The sequence below is a fragment of the Saccoglossus kowalevskii genome, chromosome 9 (genome assembly GCF_978046115.1).
Source record: "Saccoglossus kowalevskii chromosome 9, keSacKowa6.1, whole genome shotgun sequence".
Classification (NCBI taxonomy): Eukaryota; Metazoa; Hemichordata; class Enteropneusta; family Harrimaniidae; genus Saccoglossus; species Saccoglossus kowalevskii.
The window spans coordinates 11,272,338-11,295,940 of NC_140649.1; the positions used below are offsets into that span (position 1 = coordinate 11,272,338).

At 35.0% G+C, this 23,603-nt stretch overlaps 1 protein-coding gene and 1 pseudogene across 1 annotated transcript in view; one reads left to right on the plus strand and one right to left on the minus strand.

The window, feature by feature from the left end:
• The window catches only part of LOC100372679 (structural maintenance of chromosomes protein 2-like), a 31,098-nt gene that overhangs the window by 4,778 nt on the left and 2,717 nt on the right, over window positions 1-23,603 (minus strand). The window contains exons 4-21 of the mRNA XM_085503157.1: window positions 22,742-22,780; window positions 22,137-22,247; window positions 21,352-21,567; window positions 20,538-20,750; window positions 19,538-19,727; window positions 15,037-15,212; window positions 14,225-14,343; window positions 11,275-11,413; window positions 10,100-10,246; window positions 8,568-8,690; window positions 8,201-8,282; window positions 7,800-7,935; window positions 6,685-6,809; window positions 5,531-5,724; window positions 4,933-5,076; window positions 3,540-3,734; window positions 2,298-2,498; window positions 616-741 (exon numbers count right to left, since the gene is read on the minus strand). Of these exons, the coding sequence (XP_085359283.1) occupies window positions 616-741; window positions 2,298-2,498; window positions 3,540-3,734; window positions 4,933-5,076; window positions 5,531-5,724; window positions 6,685-6,809; window positions 7,800-7,935; window positions 8,201-8,282; window positions 8,568-8,690; window positions 10,100-10,246; window positions 11,275-11,413; window positions 14,225-14,343; window positions 15,037-15,212; window positions 19,538-19,727; window positions 20,538-20,750; window positions 21,352-21,567; window positions 22,137-22,247; window positions 22,742-22,780 (2,676 nt within the window). The remainder of the gene's footprint in view (window positions 1-615; window positions 742-2,297; window positions 2,499-3,539; window positions 3,735-4,932; window positions 5,077-5,530; window positions 5,725-6,684; window positions 6,810-7,799; window positions 7,936-8,200; window positions 8,283-8,567; window positions 8,691-10,099; window positions 10,247-11,274; window positions 11,414-14,224; window positions 14,344-15,036; window positions 15,213-19,537; window positions 19,728-20,537; window positions 20,751-21,351; window positions 21,568-22,136; window positions 22,248-22,741; window positions 22,781-23,603) is intronic.
• LOC144356784 (zinc finger protein 862-like) lies at window positions 17,317-18,845 on the plus strand (annotated as a pseudogene).

Sequence of the window (23,603 nt, forward strand, 5' to 3'; positions counted from 1 at the left end):
GAATTTATTTTCACTGATTTTTGATGGGTTTAATGTAAAATATAGGAAAAAAGGTATATTCGCTGGATTTTATTTTCACTGAATCATTCCTTCAGCGAAAATAGCGAAAATTAATTCCAAGCGAAAATAAAGTATTCTACAGTAATTGGTGAACACAATTATTTTCTCAGTTAAATAAGGCACACATTTAGAAAATAGGAATAGATAAAAAAAATTCTTTTGATTAAATTGAAACGTTAGTCCCAACATTAAGCATGCATTTATTTTTCTTTCATTTTGATCACTTATACAAAGACTACCCGTAGTCATATTAGACAAGACAGGTGGTCTTTATATACACTACATGTTACTTTACATGTAAATTGCACTTGGGACTGCCTGAATGTAGTCACTAAGGGCAGGTGGTCAGTAAACACAGCTTTAATGTAGCCCAGCCATTCCACTGGTAAAATATCAGATATTGTTGTTCAATAATTGGTTGTGTCAAGAACAAAAATAAAATACGACATTAAAATGCGACTTATTTTAATCATACACCTCACTTGTGTTGCACTATAAATAGAATAATAATTCGGTATAAGGCATTATGTGAATTGAATACAAATACAAACTTACCTTATTTACTTGTTCCCAAGCCTTCTCTAGTGCTTGCCGTTTTTTGAAATCTAGTTCAGATATTGTTGCCAGAATCTTAGATTTATCATTTTCTACTATCTGCTTCTTTTTCATCAAATCGTGATACTGGAATAATATAAGAGAAAGTGTCAGTGGTAATCTCAACTAGATACAGCTAAACTAAACAAGACTCACTGTCCTCTAAGAATAGTTAAATTTACCTTCAATGCCATCAATCATTTTACAATTCATCTTTATCATGTGGCAGCCATTGCTGATTAGTTTGCGTTCATAGCCTCTCTTTCAGGCCCACTGCCACAATACAACACGCAAGAATCGTAGCCAATACATTCTCACAATGCGAGACCAAGGTTTGGTACATAAATAATCAGCAATAGCCATGACATGATAAAAGCAAATCAAATACAGTAAAAGTCTATACATAAATGAAAATACCCAGAATTTATAAATTTTACAATGAAGTGTTCTTGCAGGCAATATAAAAATGCTGACTTAAAAAAGTTTGGGGTTACCACACTATTTTTTGTTGTTGCCATTTTGTCGGAATGCTTTTACCATTAGTTCTTACATTTTTGTACAGTGGAAATATTCTGCTACATGTATATCTCTGATGTGACTGATTGTTTTTCTGAATTTTTGTTAATTTTGAATTATTTCAAAATTTTGAGTTTTAAAATCTAATAAAATATGATATTTTCCCTATTACATTATGTTTTATGGAACTGTTCACAAAATATAAATTTTTATATAACATTTTGTTAATTTTCTCAAAATATGGTACTGTAACACATATATGTATCAATTTTCATACACACAAAAAGGTTGTATTTAACACTTGGTCATTAGCTTAGTCAAAACATGAGGCAATGTGATTTCAAGATTTTCAAAACTTATGAAAATAAATCCCTATATTTAGTGTTCCAGTCAGATACTATCTAGCCATTGCTGGCCATCATAAGATGATTTCAGTGATGAAAGAGTAATACATCATTCTGGAACAGGTCTTAATAATCAGAAATGAACAATGAAGATTATTATAATGTACATGGTACCACGATGAAAATATCAAGTCTCACAGGGCAACCAAATATGAAAACCGATTGAAACAACCAGGAAAATACTGTAAAGGGGTTAATTATTCACTGGGTTTTAATTTAGCTTATTTCGCTGACTGGAAAATGAGCTAAATTAAAACCCAGTGAATATGTAAAATTTAGCATAGAACACATTGTCTAAATGATAAAACCGTGAATTTAAAACCCACTGAATATGTCTGCAATGGTAAATCAGTGAAATTTAAACCCAGTGAAAATTAGTCATTTTACAGTACATGGCACAAACCGAAGTTAATAAAATTTTTCTAAACTGCAGCCATCAACAATTATTCAGGCTTATGCCACAAAGAATGACATAAGGTTTCTTTGGCATTCAAAGGGGTCAAACACAAATTTGATACATTTGTATAGTGCTTTGTTTGAGTTAATTCCTATTTAATATGCTTTTTTTTTATTACTTCACAGTAATAGTTGCAGGATTTTTACTACCACATTTAATGTGAAAATGTTATACAGATTAAGGGCTTATGAAAAGCAACAGAGTAATCTGATAATTTATACCAATGTCCACATATTGCCAATGGTAGTTTAGAATCAGAACTATACCTTTTCCTCAGCTTTGCTTAACATATTCATTGCTCTCTGATTAACATTCTTGGCCAACTTGTCTCTAGTCTCCTTCAGTTTTTGTATTCTTCGTCCAGCTTCCTTGGGATCATTGGCTTTGAAATCATAGGCAGTGTTAGACTGACCAAAGAACTGTCTTTCAGTTGATATCCATTCATACTGTTGCAACATGTCTTCGACCTACAAGTAACACAGTAGTGGCGATTAATTATCCATTTTTAACACACTATAAAAGTTGCCAATTTTTTTTCAGATTTTTTTTTGGCAAATGGGAAAGTTTGTTTTTCCATGGTTTTTATATGAAAATTTATGTAATTCAAATGTCAAAATTTTGTTTGGTGATACAGGCTATAAGCCATATTCTGTTACAGATACCAAATATTTAGTGCATGTGTATTTTATCTGACATTGAAGTCACTGCTGTCATTCTTGACTTTTTTGTCTGAGGTACTAATTGTAATTGCACGTGTGCAAACGAGTCTCCCAAACCAAATACCACATTGTTTTGGAATGCAGGGCAGACTGTACTTGTATTCATACAGCTGAGTGAACAATTGGATTCCATAATCTAACCTGGATGCAAACAAACACGCTAACAACTATACTATCACCCAAGTTCCAATATTTTTAACATTTTCAAAAACTTTGGCATTCAAATTAAGTTTCCAGTGTGATAATATTTTTCATTAAATTTTACTGTAATTTCTCTCCCATAACTCAATTGACATATATGATCAGTAGTGTTAAATTTGATTAAGACTCTCATAAAGACAGAGTCAAATAAAAGACATGTAGTTCCAGTCAGATACTATCTAGCCATTGCTGGCCATCATAAGATGATTTCAGTCATGGTATAGGTATACATCATTCTGGAACACAGGAAAGATATTTTCTGGGATGTCATGTCTTGGGGGGAGGTGTATGTGTCAAACATCTGACAGTTCATTACAAACACATATTTTGCTTATCAAAAGTTACATGTTTTTGTAAATACCGGTAGGTTTTTCACAAAATGGTGATCAATAGCTGTAGCTAATATGAAATTAGGTTCATTTAATCCAAATTAATAAAAAAATGTATAGAAAAATAAATAAAAACTGGCTAAATCTAAAATATTACTGTGCTCAAATATTTTAAAATATTTATAACCTGCATTGCAAAAAAAATTCTCTGATTAGTTTAGAACATATGTCAAGAGAAAATGCAATAATTGTTACACACCATTTTAGCTGCATCTTTACTGTCCTTATTGTGTTTAGATATTTTATGTTCCAGTTCTTGAATCTTGAGTTGGGTGTCATTATCTTCTGATTTCAGTTTCTGCATTTCACTGCTTTTAGTATTGATGTCTTTATCACATTCTTTCAGTTTTTGTTTCTGTTTATTCAAATCACTTTGAGCTTCTTTTACATTATTCTAGTAGGAAACAAAACATGAGAGACTATAAGGTGGGGAACGGTGTCTGTGGATAGAGTAGAACACTCATATCCAAAAGAAACCCTATTCAATACGACCTCTGAACAAATTTAAGTGAAAGTGGCATATGAAAGTGAAAATGACAAATAACTAAAATAGTGACAAATGACAAATATAGTGACAATATTGTCAGTGAGTGTGGCAAATAGAAGTGAACACAAGAAAAGAGAAATAGCAGTGAATGTAACAATGAATGATGAATGTAACAAATGACAATGACTGTGCTGAATGACAGCAGTGAGGGTCCGAATGACAAATGTCAGTGAAAGTGATAAATGACAAATGTCAGTGAAAGTGATAAATGACAAATGGCAGTGAAAGGGATAAATGACAAAATGTCAGTGAAAGTGCCGAATGACAAAATGGCAGTGAAAGGGATAAATGACAAAATGTCAGTGAAAGTGATAAATGACAAATGGCAGTGAAAATGATAAATGACAAAATGTCAGTGACAAATAATACATTTTACATGTATTATATATGTCAAATACAATCCATATAAAGCATGACAATGTGCAACAACTGTTACTGTAGTGCTTTAATATTATGGAGTGTTTTGACATGTGAAACCCAAACAATACACTCTACAGATGACTATGCCCACACTTTTTTAAAAAATATTTTTGTGTCAGGCAACAGTTGAGGACATTGAATGTCACTGTTGTCTCTTCTGACATTTTTTTAATGTACAATGTGCAAATATGAGTGCTGACATACAGTGCATTTTGCTACAGAGCCCATATTCCAGTTTGGGACTATGTAATAGGGTTGTATGACCATCTTCCCATCATAAGGGCATTAAATGGCACTATCCTGGTGTCAACCATGCCTGGTCGAACACAAGCATCTGTCGTCTTTAACCAAGGTTCACCAAAATTGCATTTGTTAGTGACGAATTCCAGCCAGTGGATTTAGCCTTCACATTGAGTCTGTGGCACACCTGCTCCAGGTAGGGGGGTTGACAATATTAAACTCAAGATAAGATTTGAACTCAGGTCTACCAAACATGACCCCAATGTTACAACCACTATGCTACCAGTGACTGCTGTAAGGTAGATTTTATCAGTACTTTAATTTGAACCTTCTATTCCCTCCAAGACGCATTCTCTATATCAGCTAGTAATAAACTACAACTAACCGCAGTCATAACACACGATTCAGTTAACTGTCTGACGCATTCTTCATATCCAGCAATGGCTTCATCTACAGCTTTTATCTGATCTTCATAATTATCTAAGTCTCGGGATAATCCTTCTGCTTCAAGCTTAAGCGCCTCCACTTCCTAGAAAATAATAATAAATCAATATATTTTAGAAATACAATCTTCAGTGTCACTGATTGCCCAGGTCCATTTCGACATGCATGTCATTGCCTTTCAATAGAAGTTTAAATATTATTATCATTATGCTCAATTACGGATTCATTTTTATTTGAAATGACTCACTGGAGGCTGTGAGATATATGACAATACGTTGTTAATTGCTATATATTTATGAAAGAAAATAAATATTTTTTATTAAATTAAGATATCTAAGAAGTCTGTATGGGGAAACTGAATGCACAATATCAGGAGATATGAAAATAAGAAATAATGGTTATAAAATAATTGAGATTGTAAGACCAGATTAAATTATGATTACAAGTTTAATTCCCTGGGTCTTATTCAAACATCAATCAAACAACAAATTGAAACAGCATCACTCTATCACTGTATGACAGTAAATATGATGACATACTTGTTGTTTTTCTTTCATTATTTTACTTGATTCCTCCGCCTGTTTTTTGGAATTAGTCAGTTGTTTTTCAGCATCTTTCAGTTCCTTTTCTCTCACTGATTTAGCGTCTTTAATCTTAGCTTCCAAAGACTTGGCTTTCTGAGTCATCTTCTTCATTGTTTCATTGGCATCAGTTATCAACTTCTGTTGTTCATCTACACAAATATGGAATAATAATAATTATAAGTAATTGTTATGTGGAAACCACAGTAAGAAAAAGTATAGTATCAGAAGTGAAAATTGCTGGGGTTTCCTCAGATGAATAAGTTGTCAGTGTAAGTCGGTTAGGTGTGTCAGCAAATTTCCAGTTCACAGTCCACTGGCCCACCAAGCCAGTTATAATATACAATTCTCAATATCATAAATATATTCAATGAGCCCTAAAACAGGACTGATTTTGTAGGGATATAATAGTAGAGTCAATATAGATTCTCCCCAAATCCAGTTGAGTCAGCTTGTTAACTGCAGGGCAAAGAAGTATTAATAAAAAAATTTCTCAAACAGAGATGAAATAACCCTAGCTGATGAAGTCAATAGTAATATGCTACTAAAATGAGACATGATTTATTAATTATCTGAACAATGGGTGAAAAAAGTGACATTTTGTTGTTAATTTGCTCATTAGTAACTGGTGAAGGGTTAATGAAAGTCCAACACATTAACATGTACTGTCAGGCACATCAACTTATTTAGCGACAGCTCCCCCTCACTTAAGGCTAAGTGGAAGAGGAAGACTATTTTCAGTTTCATCAGAAATTTTACAGCTTAACATTATATTTTTTAGATTCTCAGTATTTTCAGAGAACCTAAATAGCCACCGAAAATTTTGTTGAAAGGCTAAGAGCCACAGACTTTTTTTGCCCCATTGACTCTTTTCTCTCCTATCATGTCTACTGATCTATATACCATTATGTTAACATAAGTCAGGGGAACAGTAGACACAATGACAGGCAAGAATGAAAACACTACTTGAGAGGCAAAAACAAGTCTTGTGGTCCTCTTGCTTTCAAGGCAATGTTGGTGGTCATTCCAGTGTACAGCCTTGTCAGATAACCAATAGTTATCTAGGCAGTAAAGATTGAAAGAGGAAAATAAGATAATGAAGTTACTCTTACCGATTGTCTGTTGTAAATCATTTATATCCTCCAGTTGATTGTGATGAGTACTCTGTGTAAGACGGGCTTCAACCAGACTAACCTCATGTACTTTCAAATCATATTCTTGTTTTATTCTCTGGTACCTACAAAGTAACATCAAACAGGTTTGTGTCATAATAGTTGGAAAGTTAGTTTATGAAAATTTTCATAAAACTTGTCAGCCACACTTTTATAACTTGACCACATAAAGGTTAAACTGACAAACTATAAATCAATAACCAGCCAAGTTACAAGTGGGTGCTAAAATTAACTGATCTTCAAAACTAATATCTTCCTATCAATTTTCCTTGCAACATTGCAATATTCCTTGAAGAGCTGTCTACAACTGTAATCCTGCAATGCCAAACTCACCTCTACCAGACAACATATAATACAGAGGTGGATCGAAGGCAAAAATTAACCAATCACAATCGACAGGTGTCAGATCAGATGACATGAGAAGACAGGTGTCAGATCAGATGACATAAGAAGACAGGTGTCGGATCAGATGACATGACATGAGAAGACAGGTGTCGGATCAGATGACATGACATGAGAAGACAGGTGTCGGATCAGATGACATGACATGAGAAGACAGGTGTCGGATCAGATGACATGACAAGACAGGTGTCAGATCAGATGACATGAGAAGACAGGTGTCAAATCAGATGACATGAGAAGACAGGTGTCAAATCAGATGACATGACAAGACAGGTGTCAGATCAGATGACATGACAAGACAGGTGTCAGATCAGATGACATCACAAGACAAGTGTCGAATCAGATGACATGAGAAGACAGGTGTCAGATCAGATGACATGAGAAGACAGATGTCAGATCAGATGACATGAGAAGACAGGTGTCAGATCAGATGACATGACAAGACAGGTGTCAGATCAAATGACATGAGAAGACAGGTGTCAGATCAAATGACATAAGACAGGTGTCAGATCAAATGACATGAGAAGACAGGTGTCAGATCAGATGACATGACAAGATAGATGTCAGATCAGATGACATGACAAGACAGGTGTCTGCTTTGATGATATGACAGGATTCAGAATAGATGATTTTTTCACATTAAATGAACTTACTTTTCACCAACTTTCCTGAGTGACTCTAATTCTTTGGTAACAGTCTCCAGTTCCTGTTGTGTTTGATTCAGTTCATCTCTTGCTGATTTTAGATCATTCAACTTTGCCAGGACAGATGCACTCTGAGCACGAGAACCTAAAAATTATTAGTTGCAGGTTAGTCCATTAGGTTTAGGTGTTGCTTGGAACCATGCAAAAAAAAAAATTAATGTGAATATGAATATAAATATGTCATTGCTCAATTTGGCCATTTTAGAGATTAACTGGTTTATGTAAACAAAGTAGCATTTGTTTAGTAGTGAGGTACATAGAACAATCAGTTTATAGAACATCAGAGGGGGTCAAAAATTAAGTATGGAAAGCATGCACATCAGTCATATGGTGCAAGTAAGTGAACATACCTCCTGAAAGAAGACCAGATGGATTGAATTCCTCGCCTTCTAATGTTACAGTGCGACTCATAACTTTAGGATCAAAACAAACCTGAATAAGAACATATACATGTACTTCAGATTATCAAACAAACAACAAAAGAAAGCTGATTATTACCCTGGTATACTTCAGTGTTTAACTTCATCCACACACAGTACATGTAATTAATATATACTCCATTTATGCAATCAAAGTTTACCGGCTTTCTTAACATAAATACATGTACTATATGATGACAAGTGTTTCTAATAAAACGAATATTTGTAATTAGAAATTTGTAATAAATTTTGAGTATCGGTAAGGAATTATCAAGTATAAGCAATATATTCATTTGACCTTTTTGGCATTATCCAAGCAGTCAGCTACCAATGTTGTACCAAATACATACTCTAATGCTTGCTTCACATCGTTTTTATATCCAACCAGTGAAAGAGCAGTATGTACATTATCCTTCCCAACCTGAAACACGTAAACACAGTTAGCAACAAAGAATGACAGTTGCAGAAATAACATTCAAAACGAGAACATCAGTTTTATTCTTACTTAAGGCGCAGTCACACCATGACGTTCTGGCGAGTGTTCTCTGGCATTTGAGGAAACGTTGGTAGTCGCCCAAAGTCGCTGGGACAGCGCCGTGAGAACGCTAGTGAACGTCGGTAATCGTTGCTGATCGTCAGGAATCGGCGGAGAACGCTGATCCAAAAATAAAGTTTTAAACATGCACAAAAGTTCTCATTTAGAACCAGCGTTCTTCAACGTTTATTTTTAAACGTTGTTAAACGTTAAATAACGTTCTTCGAACATTTTGCTAACGTTCGACGCGTTAGTCAGTCTGTGATCTAGCGTTACTTAGTTGTCACCAATCGCTTGCTTTGCAGTGAACAACTCACTAGCGACCTGTCAACGACCGCTGAACGTACCCCGAGCGCACATAAAGCGTGCGATTAACGTCAAATTAACGACTTAACGCTAGATACACGCTGACTTAACGTTTAAAAGTCGTTCGTCACGCGCTAGTGACACGTTAGCACACGTCAATGATTTCCAGGGGTATCTTACTTGGTCGCTCATTACACGCTCCTCGTGCGTTAGGAACACGCCAGTCATACGTTAGGGGCACTCGTTAATCGAACGCTGGATGTGTCTACCTCATTCCAGAACGCTTGGAAATTGGACGATTGGAACGTTCAGAGAACGCTGACCAAAACGTTATGGTGTGACGGGGCTATTAGATTGAATGACCGATTGCCTATACGTACATTGTGTACCATAGCTTCCACAAACTTATACTCTGAGATCATTCGTAAAGCTTACATGGCAGTCAAAAGACTAATTAATTATGTGAAATATTTTGTTGGTCTGTTTGCAAGAATTGAAGGAAATATTGTTTATCGTTGCACTGGTTTTCAGCACATCTAAATGTTCATGATTTACGGTAGTCAGCTTTCTTAGTATGATCGTTTGTTGAAGTTCAATTGCACAAACTTTGGAAAAGTGTTCAAACATTGGTTGAGTAACAAAGAATTGTTTGTTCTCAGTCCCAAATAATCAGGATATTTAATATGTCACATAATAATTCCTCAAATCAAAATAAATCTATATCAGGAATTGAGCTCCACAGAGATATCAAAAGCAATTGCCTCAATGCTCAAGAAGTTTGCCTTGGTGCCCCTTCCAAAAATACAGATTTACCCTATATATGTCTATATGTTAAAGCCATTTTGTTGAGTTTTTCCTTGAAAAAAAGTTACCGGTTCCTCTCAACTTCAAAGTTCAAGTCTTGTAATATGAATTATCTTAGAGTACAACTTTGATTCTTTACGTGATACTCTCTGATTGAGAAAGTTTAAATTTCATTGTTAACTTACAAGATTCTGAGCTGTTTTGATGACATCATTGGAGAGGGTTCTTGACGATATCTTGTTTAAAGGTATTATAGTATAACGTCGCCTCAGTTCACCTTTCTGTAGTATTTTTTTACCTGTCACTTCAGTGTCAACCACTACATTATATAACTGCAATATCGATAAATGAAAAGTTAGTTTTATTACACATGTGTTTTTAAGTTCTAATCCTGTAGTGCATTTTGGCAAAGCAATCATATAATGTTAGTCACAATTACAAAATCATACTTAAGGTAGAAGCCTACTCATAAATTAAAAAACCCAGAATTTATTTATTTTGCAATAAATTGTACTCCACGGCAATATAAGGATATTGACCTTAAAAATGTTGGGGGTCATCAGCCTTTTTTTCGAGAAATTGATGGTTGTATTTTAGTGGAAAGTCGCCATTTTGACACTATTATAACACTTTTATCACAGGTCTATCTAGCCTGGTGACATAGGCTGAAAAAATCATATATTTTTAATGATGGAGTACATTTTGTTGTTCTGAATTATTTAAAAAATCTGGGTTTTAAAAAGTGTCAAAAAATGTAATTTTTCTTTAACATTGTGTTCTATGGAATTGTTCTAAAAATAGCAATTTTCAAGAAATATTAGGACACGTTTCTCAAAAAGCTTAACTGTAACACACAAAATAATGCTATTTAGTTGTACCGTGGGACATTAGCTTCATGATTGTACATAATAAACTAATGAACATTGTTATGCGATTTATGACCAATTTTGTCAGAAATTATGACTAGGCTTCTACCTTAAAATACAACTGAGTTAATCACAGAATGTCATTCAATGTACACAGGAGATTAAGATGATTTCAAGGGAGGTTAATGCCAAACCAATTTCCTTGCTAAATTATTTCAACACCACCACTTATAAATAAGTCTTTTGCTATTCTATTCTATGTTACGGATCGTTTGGCTGGGAAAATTTGTTTTCTTTTACTGATATGTAGGAATCTAAAAAAAACAAAACAGTTTCACAACTTGTCTCTTTTTTAGTTTCAAGCTGTATTCAAGATGGCTAGTCCAATATAGTGAATATCGGTAGATTAATCGCATTTATTTGATTATCACTTGTATGTCAGCTGACTGTGTGCAGAACAGTAAAACTGAGTGCAAAGTAAGAGCTAGACTAACCTTGCCACCAGCTGCCACCTCCAGTGCGGTTGCTGTATTCACATCTTTAACCGTTATCAACTGTGCCACTAAACCTTTAACACTACTACGATTAAAATTCTTCTCTGGATCCTTGTAGGCAAACTGTAAATTCGGAAACCTATCGGAAAATTTAAAGAGACTCGCATGAAGATAGCTTTATGGTGATGTGAGAACTAATGAGAAAATAAGAAGAAATTGACAATGCATTTGGTGTATCTTGATTACAAATGAAAACCCATCATGTACTAAAACCTGAAATAAAGGTTCTCGTCCAGTCTAACACAGATCTAACTTTGGCTATTTGCATAATTCTTCACTTGCTATTTCTTTATATATAATACCTCACTGTAAAACCATTTATTTTCACTGCTGTAAAATGACTAATTTTCATTGGGTTTAAATTTCGCTGATTTACCATTTCAGGCATATTCAGTGGGATTTAAATTCACGGTTTTATCATTTAGATAATGTGTTATATGGTGAATTTTACATATTCACTGAGTTTTAATTTGTCATATTTGCCAGTCAGCAAAATATAAACCCAGTGAATAATTAATTCCTTTACAGTATTTTGATGTTTTGAGCAATTTTACTAGGTTTGAAAGTTCATGAACTTGGCAGGAAATAATGAGTTCTTGTTATTATTTCACATGTCTATGTGAATTTAATATATCAAACTTTACTTAGTAATAAGGAAAACAGCAAAATTAAAAACCAGTGAATAATAAATGCATTAAGGATGCTGTACACCTTTTTTTGCTTTGAAACCCAAAATTCTACTTTTTTGTATTTTTCGATGCTGGACTACAAGGAGCAAACACTCAGAAGGAAAACAAGTGAATTGGATGTTTTTATAGGGTGTAAAAATCAATTTTTTTTAATTAAAAACAAAAGCACATGTCATTGTTTTGAAAGCCATGTTTTAATTAATCAGCCAAAGACATAATAGACAGATAATTTGCATAATAGTCACCACCCATAGCAAATATAAACAGTCTCGTGCATTCAGTACAAGCTCAGACTAGTAATACAAGTATTAGTAGTCCGAGGTACAAGTTACACGCATTCCATTTACGATCGTCCACAAATTTATGACTATGAAACCGTCTTGGGGTCGACTATGACAGTGACGAAAGAAAACGAATGCAAGGAAATTTGGAGAAGAACGTCGACAGTATGTAAAGCGATTATTATGAAAATTTAATCATGGAAGGTACCTTCCACGATTTAATTGATCAGACCATGGAGGTATAAACAGAAGGTAGAAAATTTGAGCACATGGCAGACTTAGTTTTCGTGACCAAATTACGTGTCATGGACTCCGACCACAATGAGTCTGAAGTGAAACACTTGGGCCCGGACTTGGCTACACCATGGCTACACGTAAAGCACGAGTCAAGCAGCTGTAAAAGCGTGTGTGTGAGCATCCTTGTTTTACCTGTTTTATTTTTCTTAATCTTCACATTCTCAATAAATAATTTGATGGATTCAATGAAGTTAGATTTGTTATACATGATATAGAAAGTGAACTGAATGTAAGATACCGGCAGTAGTCCCCGCCAGCAGTTGTTCCGGTACTATGTATTACGCATTGAAGATGGAAAAAGAATCATCACACCAATTTTGTCACAACAGTTTTGGGAACTAAAAAACGGAAAACACGATTTATGGCAAACAGGTTATTTTACAAATCAACAAAATAATAACTGAGCAAACAAACTGAAAATTCACCGCCCGATCGACAGACAACTTTAAACCTAAGCGATCGCATCTCCCGATTCAGTTCATCGCTCACTGTGACTTCTCCCCCCCTCATTGCCATTCAAATCAGATAATACAGATCTTCGCCGAGACATCTCGTGCAGTAAAAAAAAAAAATCTTGGAAAGAAAACTACATGTAGTTGACTCTGGTGGTGCGTTCAGCCACGGTTATTGGTTCAGCAGCTGAGCAAGAGAATGACCTTCCATGGAAGGCAATGTATGGTAATGAGTCTTCCAGAAAAGGAGTATCTCCTCCCACAACGTATTAATGAATATGTAAATCATGACGTCATTTTGGCGCGGCTTTGTCACGCCGTGAAACAGTGTTTCCTATTGGATTCGGGAGCATAATTTCATACTTTATAACCAATTGCGACCACGCATATCCACACATCTGCGTGATTAAGACAGACAGATACCATGACTATTCATTATGAGTTTGTTTTGATCCATGGGACAAACGGATTTTGAGTTAGCCGACGATACGTTGCTGCTAAGTTGTTTTTGCCATTTTCTCAGTTAAACAAAACAGCGATTCACAGCAACTACAGTCCTTTGATCTTGAGTTTTAGTGGACGCATTATACTAATTTTTCGCACAGACACTCTTCGATATGTTCCCTCTCAAGCTGCGCTGGGATTTTTCTATTTTCCTATTTGTTTCAAAATTACATTCTAATTTCTGATTACCGGAAAGAACCAGATCGCATTGTTTTTTCAAGATAGCTAAATTATTATTTCTTCTCCAACTATCATGTAGATATATATCTCAATTAACACGGAATGGTGGTGAGCGTCGTCTGAAAAACTGTTTTGTTGCCAATGTTCCACTAAATTTGTTTATTTATTGGTTCAATTATTTTTTACCGAAAATGGCTTTCTGTGTTTACACAGAGATCACGTGACTATACACGTCCATACACACACTATCTTGTCGACTTCATATCCAGTGTGAAATAAGCTTTCCATCAATATATAGCTTTGTGTAGTTCAGTAAATATTTTATATGAAAATATCAGTTTAGAAAATCAATACCAAAAACGTGTACAGCATCCTTAACAGTATTATACAAGAGGTGTGTAGATCGCCCTCACAGCTTCAAGCTTCTAGTGAAATACTAGTCACCATTGAGGGCGCCAAGATAGAACATTATTTTGTATTTCAATACCTTGCTTCTAGCGTGTCAACTTCATTTTGTAACTTTGTCGCTGTCTGTGCAAGGTGTTTTCTTCGTGCTGCTAATTCATTCTCTTTGCCTTCTTCATAGTCCAGTTTACTCAATTCAGCCTAGCAGAGACAAATCACAAAAGATACATTATACACTGTATGTAGCTTAAATTATTTTATTATTTTATTACCGATCAATTTTACTAAATTCACCATATTAATTAAAACCCTACAAAGTTAATCATAGAACGTATTGTTCTTTTCCACAATTTGGGGAATTCAAAACCCAGCAAATCAAATCCACCCAAATTAAACAAGTGAATAGTTCCCCTCCCCTTTTTTTTTCACAGCGATCCATTCTCTACTACCGGTAGGTTGAAATATCAGAGGATTCCCTTCTGTACTTTACCAATTCATTCAGCCATCGTGAGGTCATAAAAACCAAAACAAGATGACTTTTTTGTTAGAAATCAGACAAGGATTTGAATGACGACTCCTGGAACACTTTGATAAGAACCTGGCAACCCAATTAAGAGAACTGAAGGAAACTGAATGGAAGCCTCAAACAGAAATTAATATATATATTTTATGTTCAATGTAAATTTCTCTCAAAATTTTGCATATATATATGATTAATGGTGAGAAATCCGGAATTAAAAGCAAGGATGTCATCATCTGTGTATGCGACAGATAGCCATTATGTTGTTAAATAAGCGTCTACCCATTTTTCTTTGTTTAAAGTGTGTGTTGTTATTGTAACTGAGGACTCAATTCCCCGACTTCACTTTAAAGCTTGTGACATGGTATACTCACTTCCAGTTTAGTCTTGCTTTTTACAATGGAATCAAAGGCTTCCTTGTCCTTTTTGTAATCTTTCTCTGTTTTCTTTATTTCTGATTGTTTCTTCTTGATTTCTGCCTGAGAGTGTTTTAATTTCATGTGAGCCTGTTTAACACTTGTTTCAGCCTCACTGATTTGATTTTTAGCATCTGTAAACCAAATCAAAATTAATGTAAGGAGGAATGTTTCATACAAAAGTTTAACTGTTAGAAATGACAGTCAATTTCATAATACAATTTAGCCGCTTACTTTAAATGATCTAAAATATGGCCATATTGAAATATTTTCCATAGGATTCCACATTATTAAATGGATAACTTGAACTAATATTGAAAATTCTTTAACTTTTCATGAGTCATATGTAGCCTTCATAACACTAGATATCATTTCTTAGCATAGGTCCCGAATTTTTTTTTTTGGAGATATGATGGAATGGAACCAATTGTTAACTATTCAAAAAAAACATTTTGATCAATATTTTAGGTAATTTTGTGAAAAACTTATATTCAAGTCCTGCCGAGCCAAATTATTTTTGTGTTAAGAATGAGAAATATTGACATGTCTTGTATTATTGCATACTCTTGGGGGCGGAGCTACGTCAAAGAATGTTCTACGTTGCTAAGACGTTCACAACTGTACCGTTATTTTCCATAGGCTCTGCACACGCTGCTGTGGAACACTGGTCGAAGAGCCAGTGAAAACAACTAAATTCAAGAAAACAGAAGAAACTCAACTTTGAAATAATTCTGAGCAACCAAATTTATATATGTTGTTACCCTGTTCAGAGTCTCAACAACTATCCCAAAGTACAGTTTTCCAAGAGTTGTCAGCCTTTGTTTTCACCGTGATTGTTGCCAGGAGTTGAAAATGCCTAGATGGCTGACCCTGAGAATATTTATTGTGGAATGCAAATAGTTGGGAATGAATTTTCTAGCTGTCTAGCATATTACGCATAAGCAAAAATTATCTAGACAGCTGGAAACATTGTAACTTTTTATATTATGTGATAAATTTGGTATCACAAAGACAATTTTGGTATTGCAGAGAATGAAAAATATAATACAAATATAGATAATTGTAACATTGTGACCGAACTCAATGAAAGCCATTTTTTAATCTTTCTGAAAATGCATGCATGACAGGGCTTGAAAATTACGGTAGCCTGATCGCTCGGGATAATGAATTTGCTTGCCGGACCATTCAGTTATGAATGTTACTAGTCCGACGTACTGCCTAAAAAATAACTTTTTTTTAATTAATTTGTCATCTGGTTCGGTTTCTGTTAAACCCATCAGTTTGGTTGCCCTAATTAACAATTTTTGCTCAGATAACGCGACAAAATATCACGACGAGTACTTTCGTATTCCATAAACTCACTGCGCATGTACAGTATCAGATGACCTATTCGATGACATCACGGCATGGAGTACCTTGAAACCGTCCCAATGTTGTATATGTAGGCTATTTTGAAAGTCAAATGTTTTACCACATGTTGCCTGAACTGTAACCCCTTTTTTTTATTTTTTATATGTCGTTTTGGAAGCACTGCGATGCAACGAACATTGAAAAGTCTATGGGCTAAAGTCTCAAAAAATGACAAACCTGGCCTTAGTATGCAGACTGAAGTGGCTTCAGCAGTTGTAAGACAACATTTAGAGTTTGACAAAAACTCCAACGAGCCTCAACTCCTACGTCAACGTCATCAGGTGGAAGTTTTGGAGATACGGTAGCGCTAACGTGTGACCGAAAAATATGACAGACACAAAGGGAAACATCATTTCATTCCAGTATAGTCTGATGAACGCCCGTGGATAAGTCATAAAGATGATGTCATGTTTTGCATTTATTGTAAGCAATACCCTGATTTGGCCGATAAAAGCAGTCTGCTATTTAAAGGGACAACAAACTTCAGATCAAACTGGATCCATTGAAATCGCATGAAAAAACAAAAGTACATGGGGCATGTACTCGTCACTATTTTCGTGATGTTGGGGCAAAAAAAGTTTCGGAAAAAAACTACCAGGCTAACATGTGCCCAAACTCTGCCGATCAGAGGGAGAAACTGAGAAAGTTATTTAGGACTGCTTATGCAATTGCGAAAAGAGGAAAAGCATTTTCTGACTTTGAAATGATGCGTGAAGTTCAGGAGCTAAATGGCCTACAAATAGGAGAAAATTATAGAAATATAGCCAGCTTTAAAATGTTTCTAAATTCTATTGTTGAATGTCTGAAGAAAATTATACAAGTGAGATAATGGAGGTTAACTTTCTTAGCATTGTTGGTGATGGGTCAACTGATGCAGCTGTGATAGAGCAGGAGATTGTTTTTCTGAGATATGTAAATCCCACTGATAGCATGCCAGTATGTAGACAAGTTGATATTGTACCACTAGAAGCAGCAAATTCTGATGGTATTTTGCAAGCATTGGATACTGGGTTATCACAGGTTGGACTTAGTTTTGAAAAACTCAAGCCTGATAATGAGGAAATTAAGCAAAGCTTGGTAATGGCTAATTTTGATGATGTTTCAGTGAATTTTGGGAATGAAACTGGTGTTACAAAAAAATTAACTGACATAAATCCTGCCCTGATATTCTTACAGTGCATTGCTCATCAATTAGAGCTAGCAGTTCTAGATGCTAACAAAGATAATCTGGCTGTCATGGGTAATTTTGAGGAAACCCTGAAAGGACTCTTCATGTTTTACCACTACTCACCTAAAAGAAGAAGAGAGCTGAAGAACATTTCTGATATTTTAGAACATGACCTGTCTCACATAAGTGGAGTGAAGCAAGTACGCTGGCTATCCAATAAGGAGCGAGCAGTAAAAGCTATCAAGAACAATTATGAGGCTGTTGTGACTCACCTGGAACATGCTAGTACAGATAAAAATTCCAGTACTGATAATTCAAGCCGTGCAAAGGGCTACCACAGAACTATCACTGCAATCAAGTTTGTAAGACTGCTCCATTTCCTGATTGATTACTTACCTATATTAGCAAATCTATCCAAGTTATTCCAAGATGAGAAACTTTTAATAATGGAAATACCAGACAGACTAGAAGAGACTTACCTGGCATTGAATGCATTACAAGCATATCATGGCAAGAATATGAATGAGTTCAATGACAATTTCAATGATGAAACACTGATAACATTAAACTTCACAAGTCACAGGGAAGACAACCGAGTAGTGCATTTGATGCAACATAAATAGACGAAGTTATTGACAGCACAAGTACATTAAAAAACGGTCTGAAATATTGAGGGAAAAGCCAATTTCACTTTTCATGATATTTAACTTTCAGAAGTGGCCAATTGATAACCATCTTCTAGCTGCATATGGTAACGATGAGCTTTCACAACTACTTATGGATTACTTACACACATATTTTTCAGAAGGTGGCCTGCACTGAAAGTACATTGCCGACAATGGCGTACAGCAAAACTTGTAAATATATATAGCATGATGTTGCAAACAAAGCCAACTCATCTGACTGATATGCTGAAACTTGTAGAATTTGTAATGGCTGTGTCACCCAGCACATCATTAAAACTCAGCTAAGAACTTCACTGACACAGGAGACTCTACGCAATCAGTTAATGATAATGCTTGAAGGGCATGCACTGAAGGACTTTAATCCCGATAGTAGCATAACCTGATGGCTAGAGAGCAGTATTCGCAAGAGACACATTTGTGGACATAAATTAAAAAATAAAGTAAATACAGATGATCAAATTGATAACATATTATTGGACAGTTCTGCAAACTTAGATTCATAAGTAAATACCAATTGCACATTAAAAAATACAATACTGTATGTACACTGTGTCATAATAATAAAAATTCATGACAATAATATTGAAGACTCGTAATTTCTTAGTCAGGGCTAGTTGATTATCTTAGTGAGTGGTCCAGGGCTAGTGGGTTTTCATCAAAAATTTCAAGCCCTGCATGATTGCACATGAAGAGAAGTGAAGAGGAGAAACTAATTAAACTTGTTTTCACACATGGATATTTATAGTATTCATTATGATACATTTACAAATTATTGTTCTAGATTAATTGAATTAGGTAATCTCATTAAGTAGAAGCCTATCCATAATTTCTGAGTTCAATTGTTCATTAATTAGGTAATCTCATTAAGTAGAAGCCTATCCATAATTTCTGAGTTCAATGGTTCATTACGCATACTATTAATTTTGTATTTAATGTATTTTTCGTTTCAGGCGACATGTCCAGACATTGTCACAGCTGTCTCTCCTGCATTGTTTGTATTAGGTGCTAATTGCAAGCGCATGTGTGCACCCCAGTCTCCCAAACCTAATACCGCATATGATTGGCCGACACACTGTACTTGGATTTAAACTGCTGAGTGAGCAGTTGGTTTCAGGAATTGATCCCAGAACCTCCCTGGTGCGAACACGCTAATCACTGCCCAGGTTCACATACTATTAATATTATTGAACCCTACCTATCATTTGATCTGCCAATGTTCTATCTTCGCCGTCGTCATTACTTGACAAGCCAGCTGACACTGCATGGAAATGTTTCTGTGCTGCACTCACAGCGTCAGCATCCGCTTTACTCTTCTCTTGTAGTTTGGAAAAGTTACTATCAAACTTCTCTATTTCTTTCTCTTTGCTCTTCAATGTAGCTTGGTCCTACAAATCAGTGTATTCCAAAATATGTTAACAACATACCTGTCTTTTCATGGCAAGCAATCACTCATGATTCTCTTGCGCAATATTTCACCATAAGAGCCAAACAAAAAATTGCTTTGAAATAAAAAAAATTTACATACAAATTTACATCCATGAAAAAATTGAAGAGACCCAGAAAATAGCAAAAATCTCAAATAATTGAATGATTGCGAAAAAACAAACGACTTGTTTTCTGTTAATGTGTTCTCGAAGCACAGGTTAGGATTCTATAACAAGTGACTTGTAATTTCACATTATTTATCAAATTTGTATTCAAAGTCCACAGTCAAACAGATCAGACTATTATGAAAATCAGGTGTTTGAATGCATGTAGTAACCACCATGAATGTGTGGGTGGAGGTGACAGCCAACGTTGCAAATATAGAAGGGGGCTATTGTTGTTATGTTAGAACAGCTAATTACCCAATTCAAATTCACACATGATCAGAAGATGAAGATAACAGTGTTCTGTAAATATTATATTTTCAGTATCATCAGGTCTTTGTCTTGATTGACCTCTATTTCGTGTAAAATTTGTTTGTACACCTAAATGGCTGCCAATACAACTGTGTTACAAGCAATGATGGCCAGTACATCCTTATCAGATTTGGAGGCAACACAGTTGTATTGTCAACAATTAGGTGAAAATATTTGTGGTTACAAGTAGATGTATGGAAACAATTCACGGCTACAGTTAACACTGAATTTAAACCACATCTGCACGATGACTGTGGTGCAATAAAATCATAAAATATATCAAGGAAAGTTTACCTCTTTCATATTCTTCTCCAAATCTTTCTTTTTTTTCTTCTCAGCCTTCAAGGATTCCTTTTTATTGTCAACAGCAGCTTGTGCCAAGGCGTCTTTTTTCTGTATTTCAGTCAGATTCTCTTCCAATGCTTTCATGACTCCACCAGACTCGGCATCTCGTTTCTTCTCTAAGTTTTTGATATCCTCAGTGATTTCTGCTATTTTGTTGTCAATCTGAGAGACACAAGTTGTTATCAGTGGACCAGCGATTTTTTTAAACAAGGGAACAGGGGCGCAACGGCCTCATGCCATGGCCATGCGCCCCCCATAAAATTCTGATTGACCAGTGATCACATGTGGCCACAGTCTTCAAGTGTGACCTGTCTGATAGTAATTTTGGCCCCAAGGAAGCCATAGAATGCTACATTTTAACTTAAAATTATCAAAAACTCAGGCGGAGGGTTTCTTTCGCCGTCATTGGCTGAATCGCAGATTAATGCCTAAAGTTCAAAATAGTCATTTTGACTGACCGGAGTCTATGGTGGGTAATTGAACGTAGTGAATTGCAGTGTTCCATCTTGCAGTTTTTTTTCTAGTGAACAATACATGCATATGAAAAGGATTTATAGTGGCATACATTTTTTTTCCCAGACAGGGAACGAGTGAAGTTAGAATCATAAAATTTCGCTTTATTTCCTATATTTTACATTCAACTCATCAAAAATCAGTGAAAATAAACTTCACACAAAACAGCCTAAATGTCTTTCCAGCGAAAATTAATTAATTAATTAATGCTATTAGGATAAAGTATTTGACAGTAACTACAGCATTGTACCTCTGTAAGAGTCTCTCTGAGTTTAACCATAGATTCTCCCATTTCTTGTGTCTCTTCTGCGGATCTTTTACTTGTCTCCTCAGCACTGATAAACTGATAGGCAACATACAACTTACTCAGATGATCCAATTCTCGTTGTACTTTTTGAAATTCCAGATAGGATGACCTCTCAGATTTCAACTTCTTCAGTGTTGGTGTGATATCCTCTGCTAGTATCTGCAAAGAAAGCCATTTTCATATGTCAACCATGTTTATTTACAGTTGTGTAGGTGACACTGATGTATATGACTATGATCATGAACAATTAGACGGTACATGTAGATAGCTTTAATTTTGCCAGTATGCGATGTTTCCTTCTAGTGGTACCAACTAATGTAAGAATTATATACTGCAGAAACTAAAATAATATTACAAAAGTCACACAATTATAGCTCAATGTATGAATACATGTACGTTGCATGCAATAAGTATCATCAAATGTATTTTCTTTTCATTGCCCCTTGCTAACCAAAGTCTTGGGGAAAAAACACTTTACATCATACCACTACCCTTTTTGAAAAGTTAAAAATGTATGGTAGTCTAAGAGCTTTTTGACAATGAGTGACATAGTGCTGTTATTTTATTTTCTGCATTAGGCAAAATAAAATGCTAATTACAACTATCGCTGGTCCAGAGATAAATTATTATTATTTTTTTGTTTGTTATTGGCTTGATAAAAAAAAATATATATATATATATATATCCAATTACTGTACTGTAATTACTGTTGTGCAAAATTAACTCACACTATCAATTTCTTTGAGTTTGAGGTCTTTTTTCTGTATTGTTCTTTCTGCAGATGCTTTCTTTTGTTCATACATACTTGTTCCAGCTGCCTCTTCTATCATGGCTAAAATCTGACAGGAAAAAAAGACAATCATTCATTGCAGAGTTATGTTAAATCACAACAATGATAGAGAAAAAATATATATCTGAGGCACAGGAAATCATTTGTCCAGTTTGCAGGGCTAAGGCCCAACTCAATACTTTTATTAAATGCCTCTCAGAAATTAATATCCATAAAGTTTAACCTCCAAAAAACAACAACAATGGGTGATTAACAAAATCAAACTTGGGTGATGGTAGCTATCATGAATAAATGTTAACTGCATAGCAATAGTCTGTGCAAATAGCAATAGTCACAATATAAGACTCACTAGACAACAAAATACCCTCCATACCATGTATTGCTTTTATGTAAAAGTCAAGGCAAGTAATAACATTTACAAGTAATGAATTGAATTTTAATTCATCGATTCTGCATGCCATTTACTGTAACCTGGATACTGTCTTCAAATTTTACAAGATGTACATGTAATGTACCGTATGCCGAATTGGCAAGTCTTCTTACCTCTGGAGGCTTCATGTTCAGTACTTTTGTGATACGGCCCTATATAGAAAATAATTAACATATTGCATTAAACGGTAAATGTATGTAAAAATCTGGGGTCCCTTGCCTTACGTTAGGAGTTTTTAGAAATTATAAAATTGCCTAAAAACACTAGGAGCATTATAACTAGTGCACATCAAATGAACTCAACTGCTAGAAGATTGGATAGAGGTAAACAGATATAAACTGTTACAAATCATCACGACTTGTGGGCTTGCTTTCCTATAGCACTAATACAATGTACATTCAAGTTTGTGTGAGTTTTCACTTTGAATGTTTAGGTTACATGTAAACTGCAGGGCTTCAACTTTCAAGGCAACTTTTTGCAGGGCACCAAGGCAAACTCTTTGGGCATTGAGACAATTGCCTTTGATGTCCCCGTGAAGTTCAAGCTCCAAAACTGTATTTATCAATACATTATTTTCTTGGTGCTATACATTTGTAAAATACACATCACAGCTTAGGAATACTGATAAACCTCCCACATGTACATTGCACATGTACAAGACATGTACACTCTTTAATGAGTGGAAATCTTCAAATATTGTAGCTGTGAATATTTCTCTGCTGTCCTACGACACGTGACAGTGTCAGTGATGTTTGCAAAATTTTGTTTAAATCTGGGTTTGTTAAGGAGGGGGGCAGCACAAAGTACACACAGAGACGGTGTTTGGGTACAGTAGGTGGTATTTATTACTAATCTAAAAACTCACATTACTACTACTGATGAGATCAGTGGTCTGCCCCTTTAACAACTAGCGTTGGAAATGTCAAAGGTGACAGTTCAAAGGTGATATATAAATCACTTGTAAGGCTGATCCAG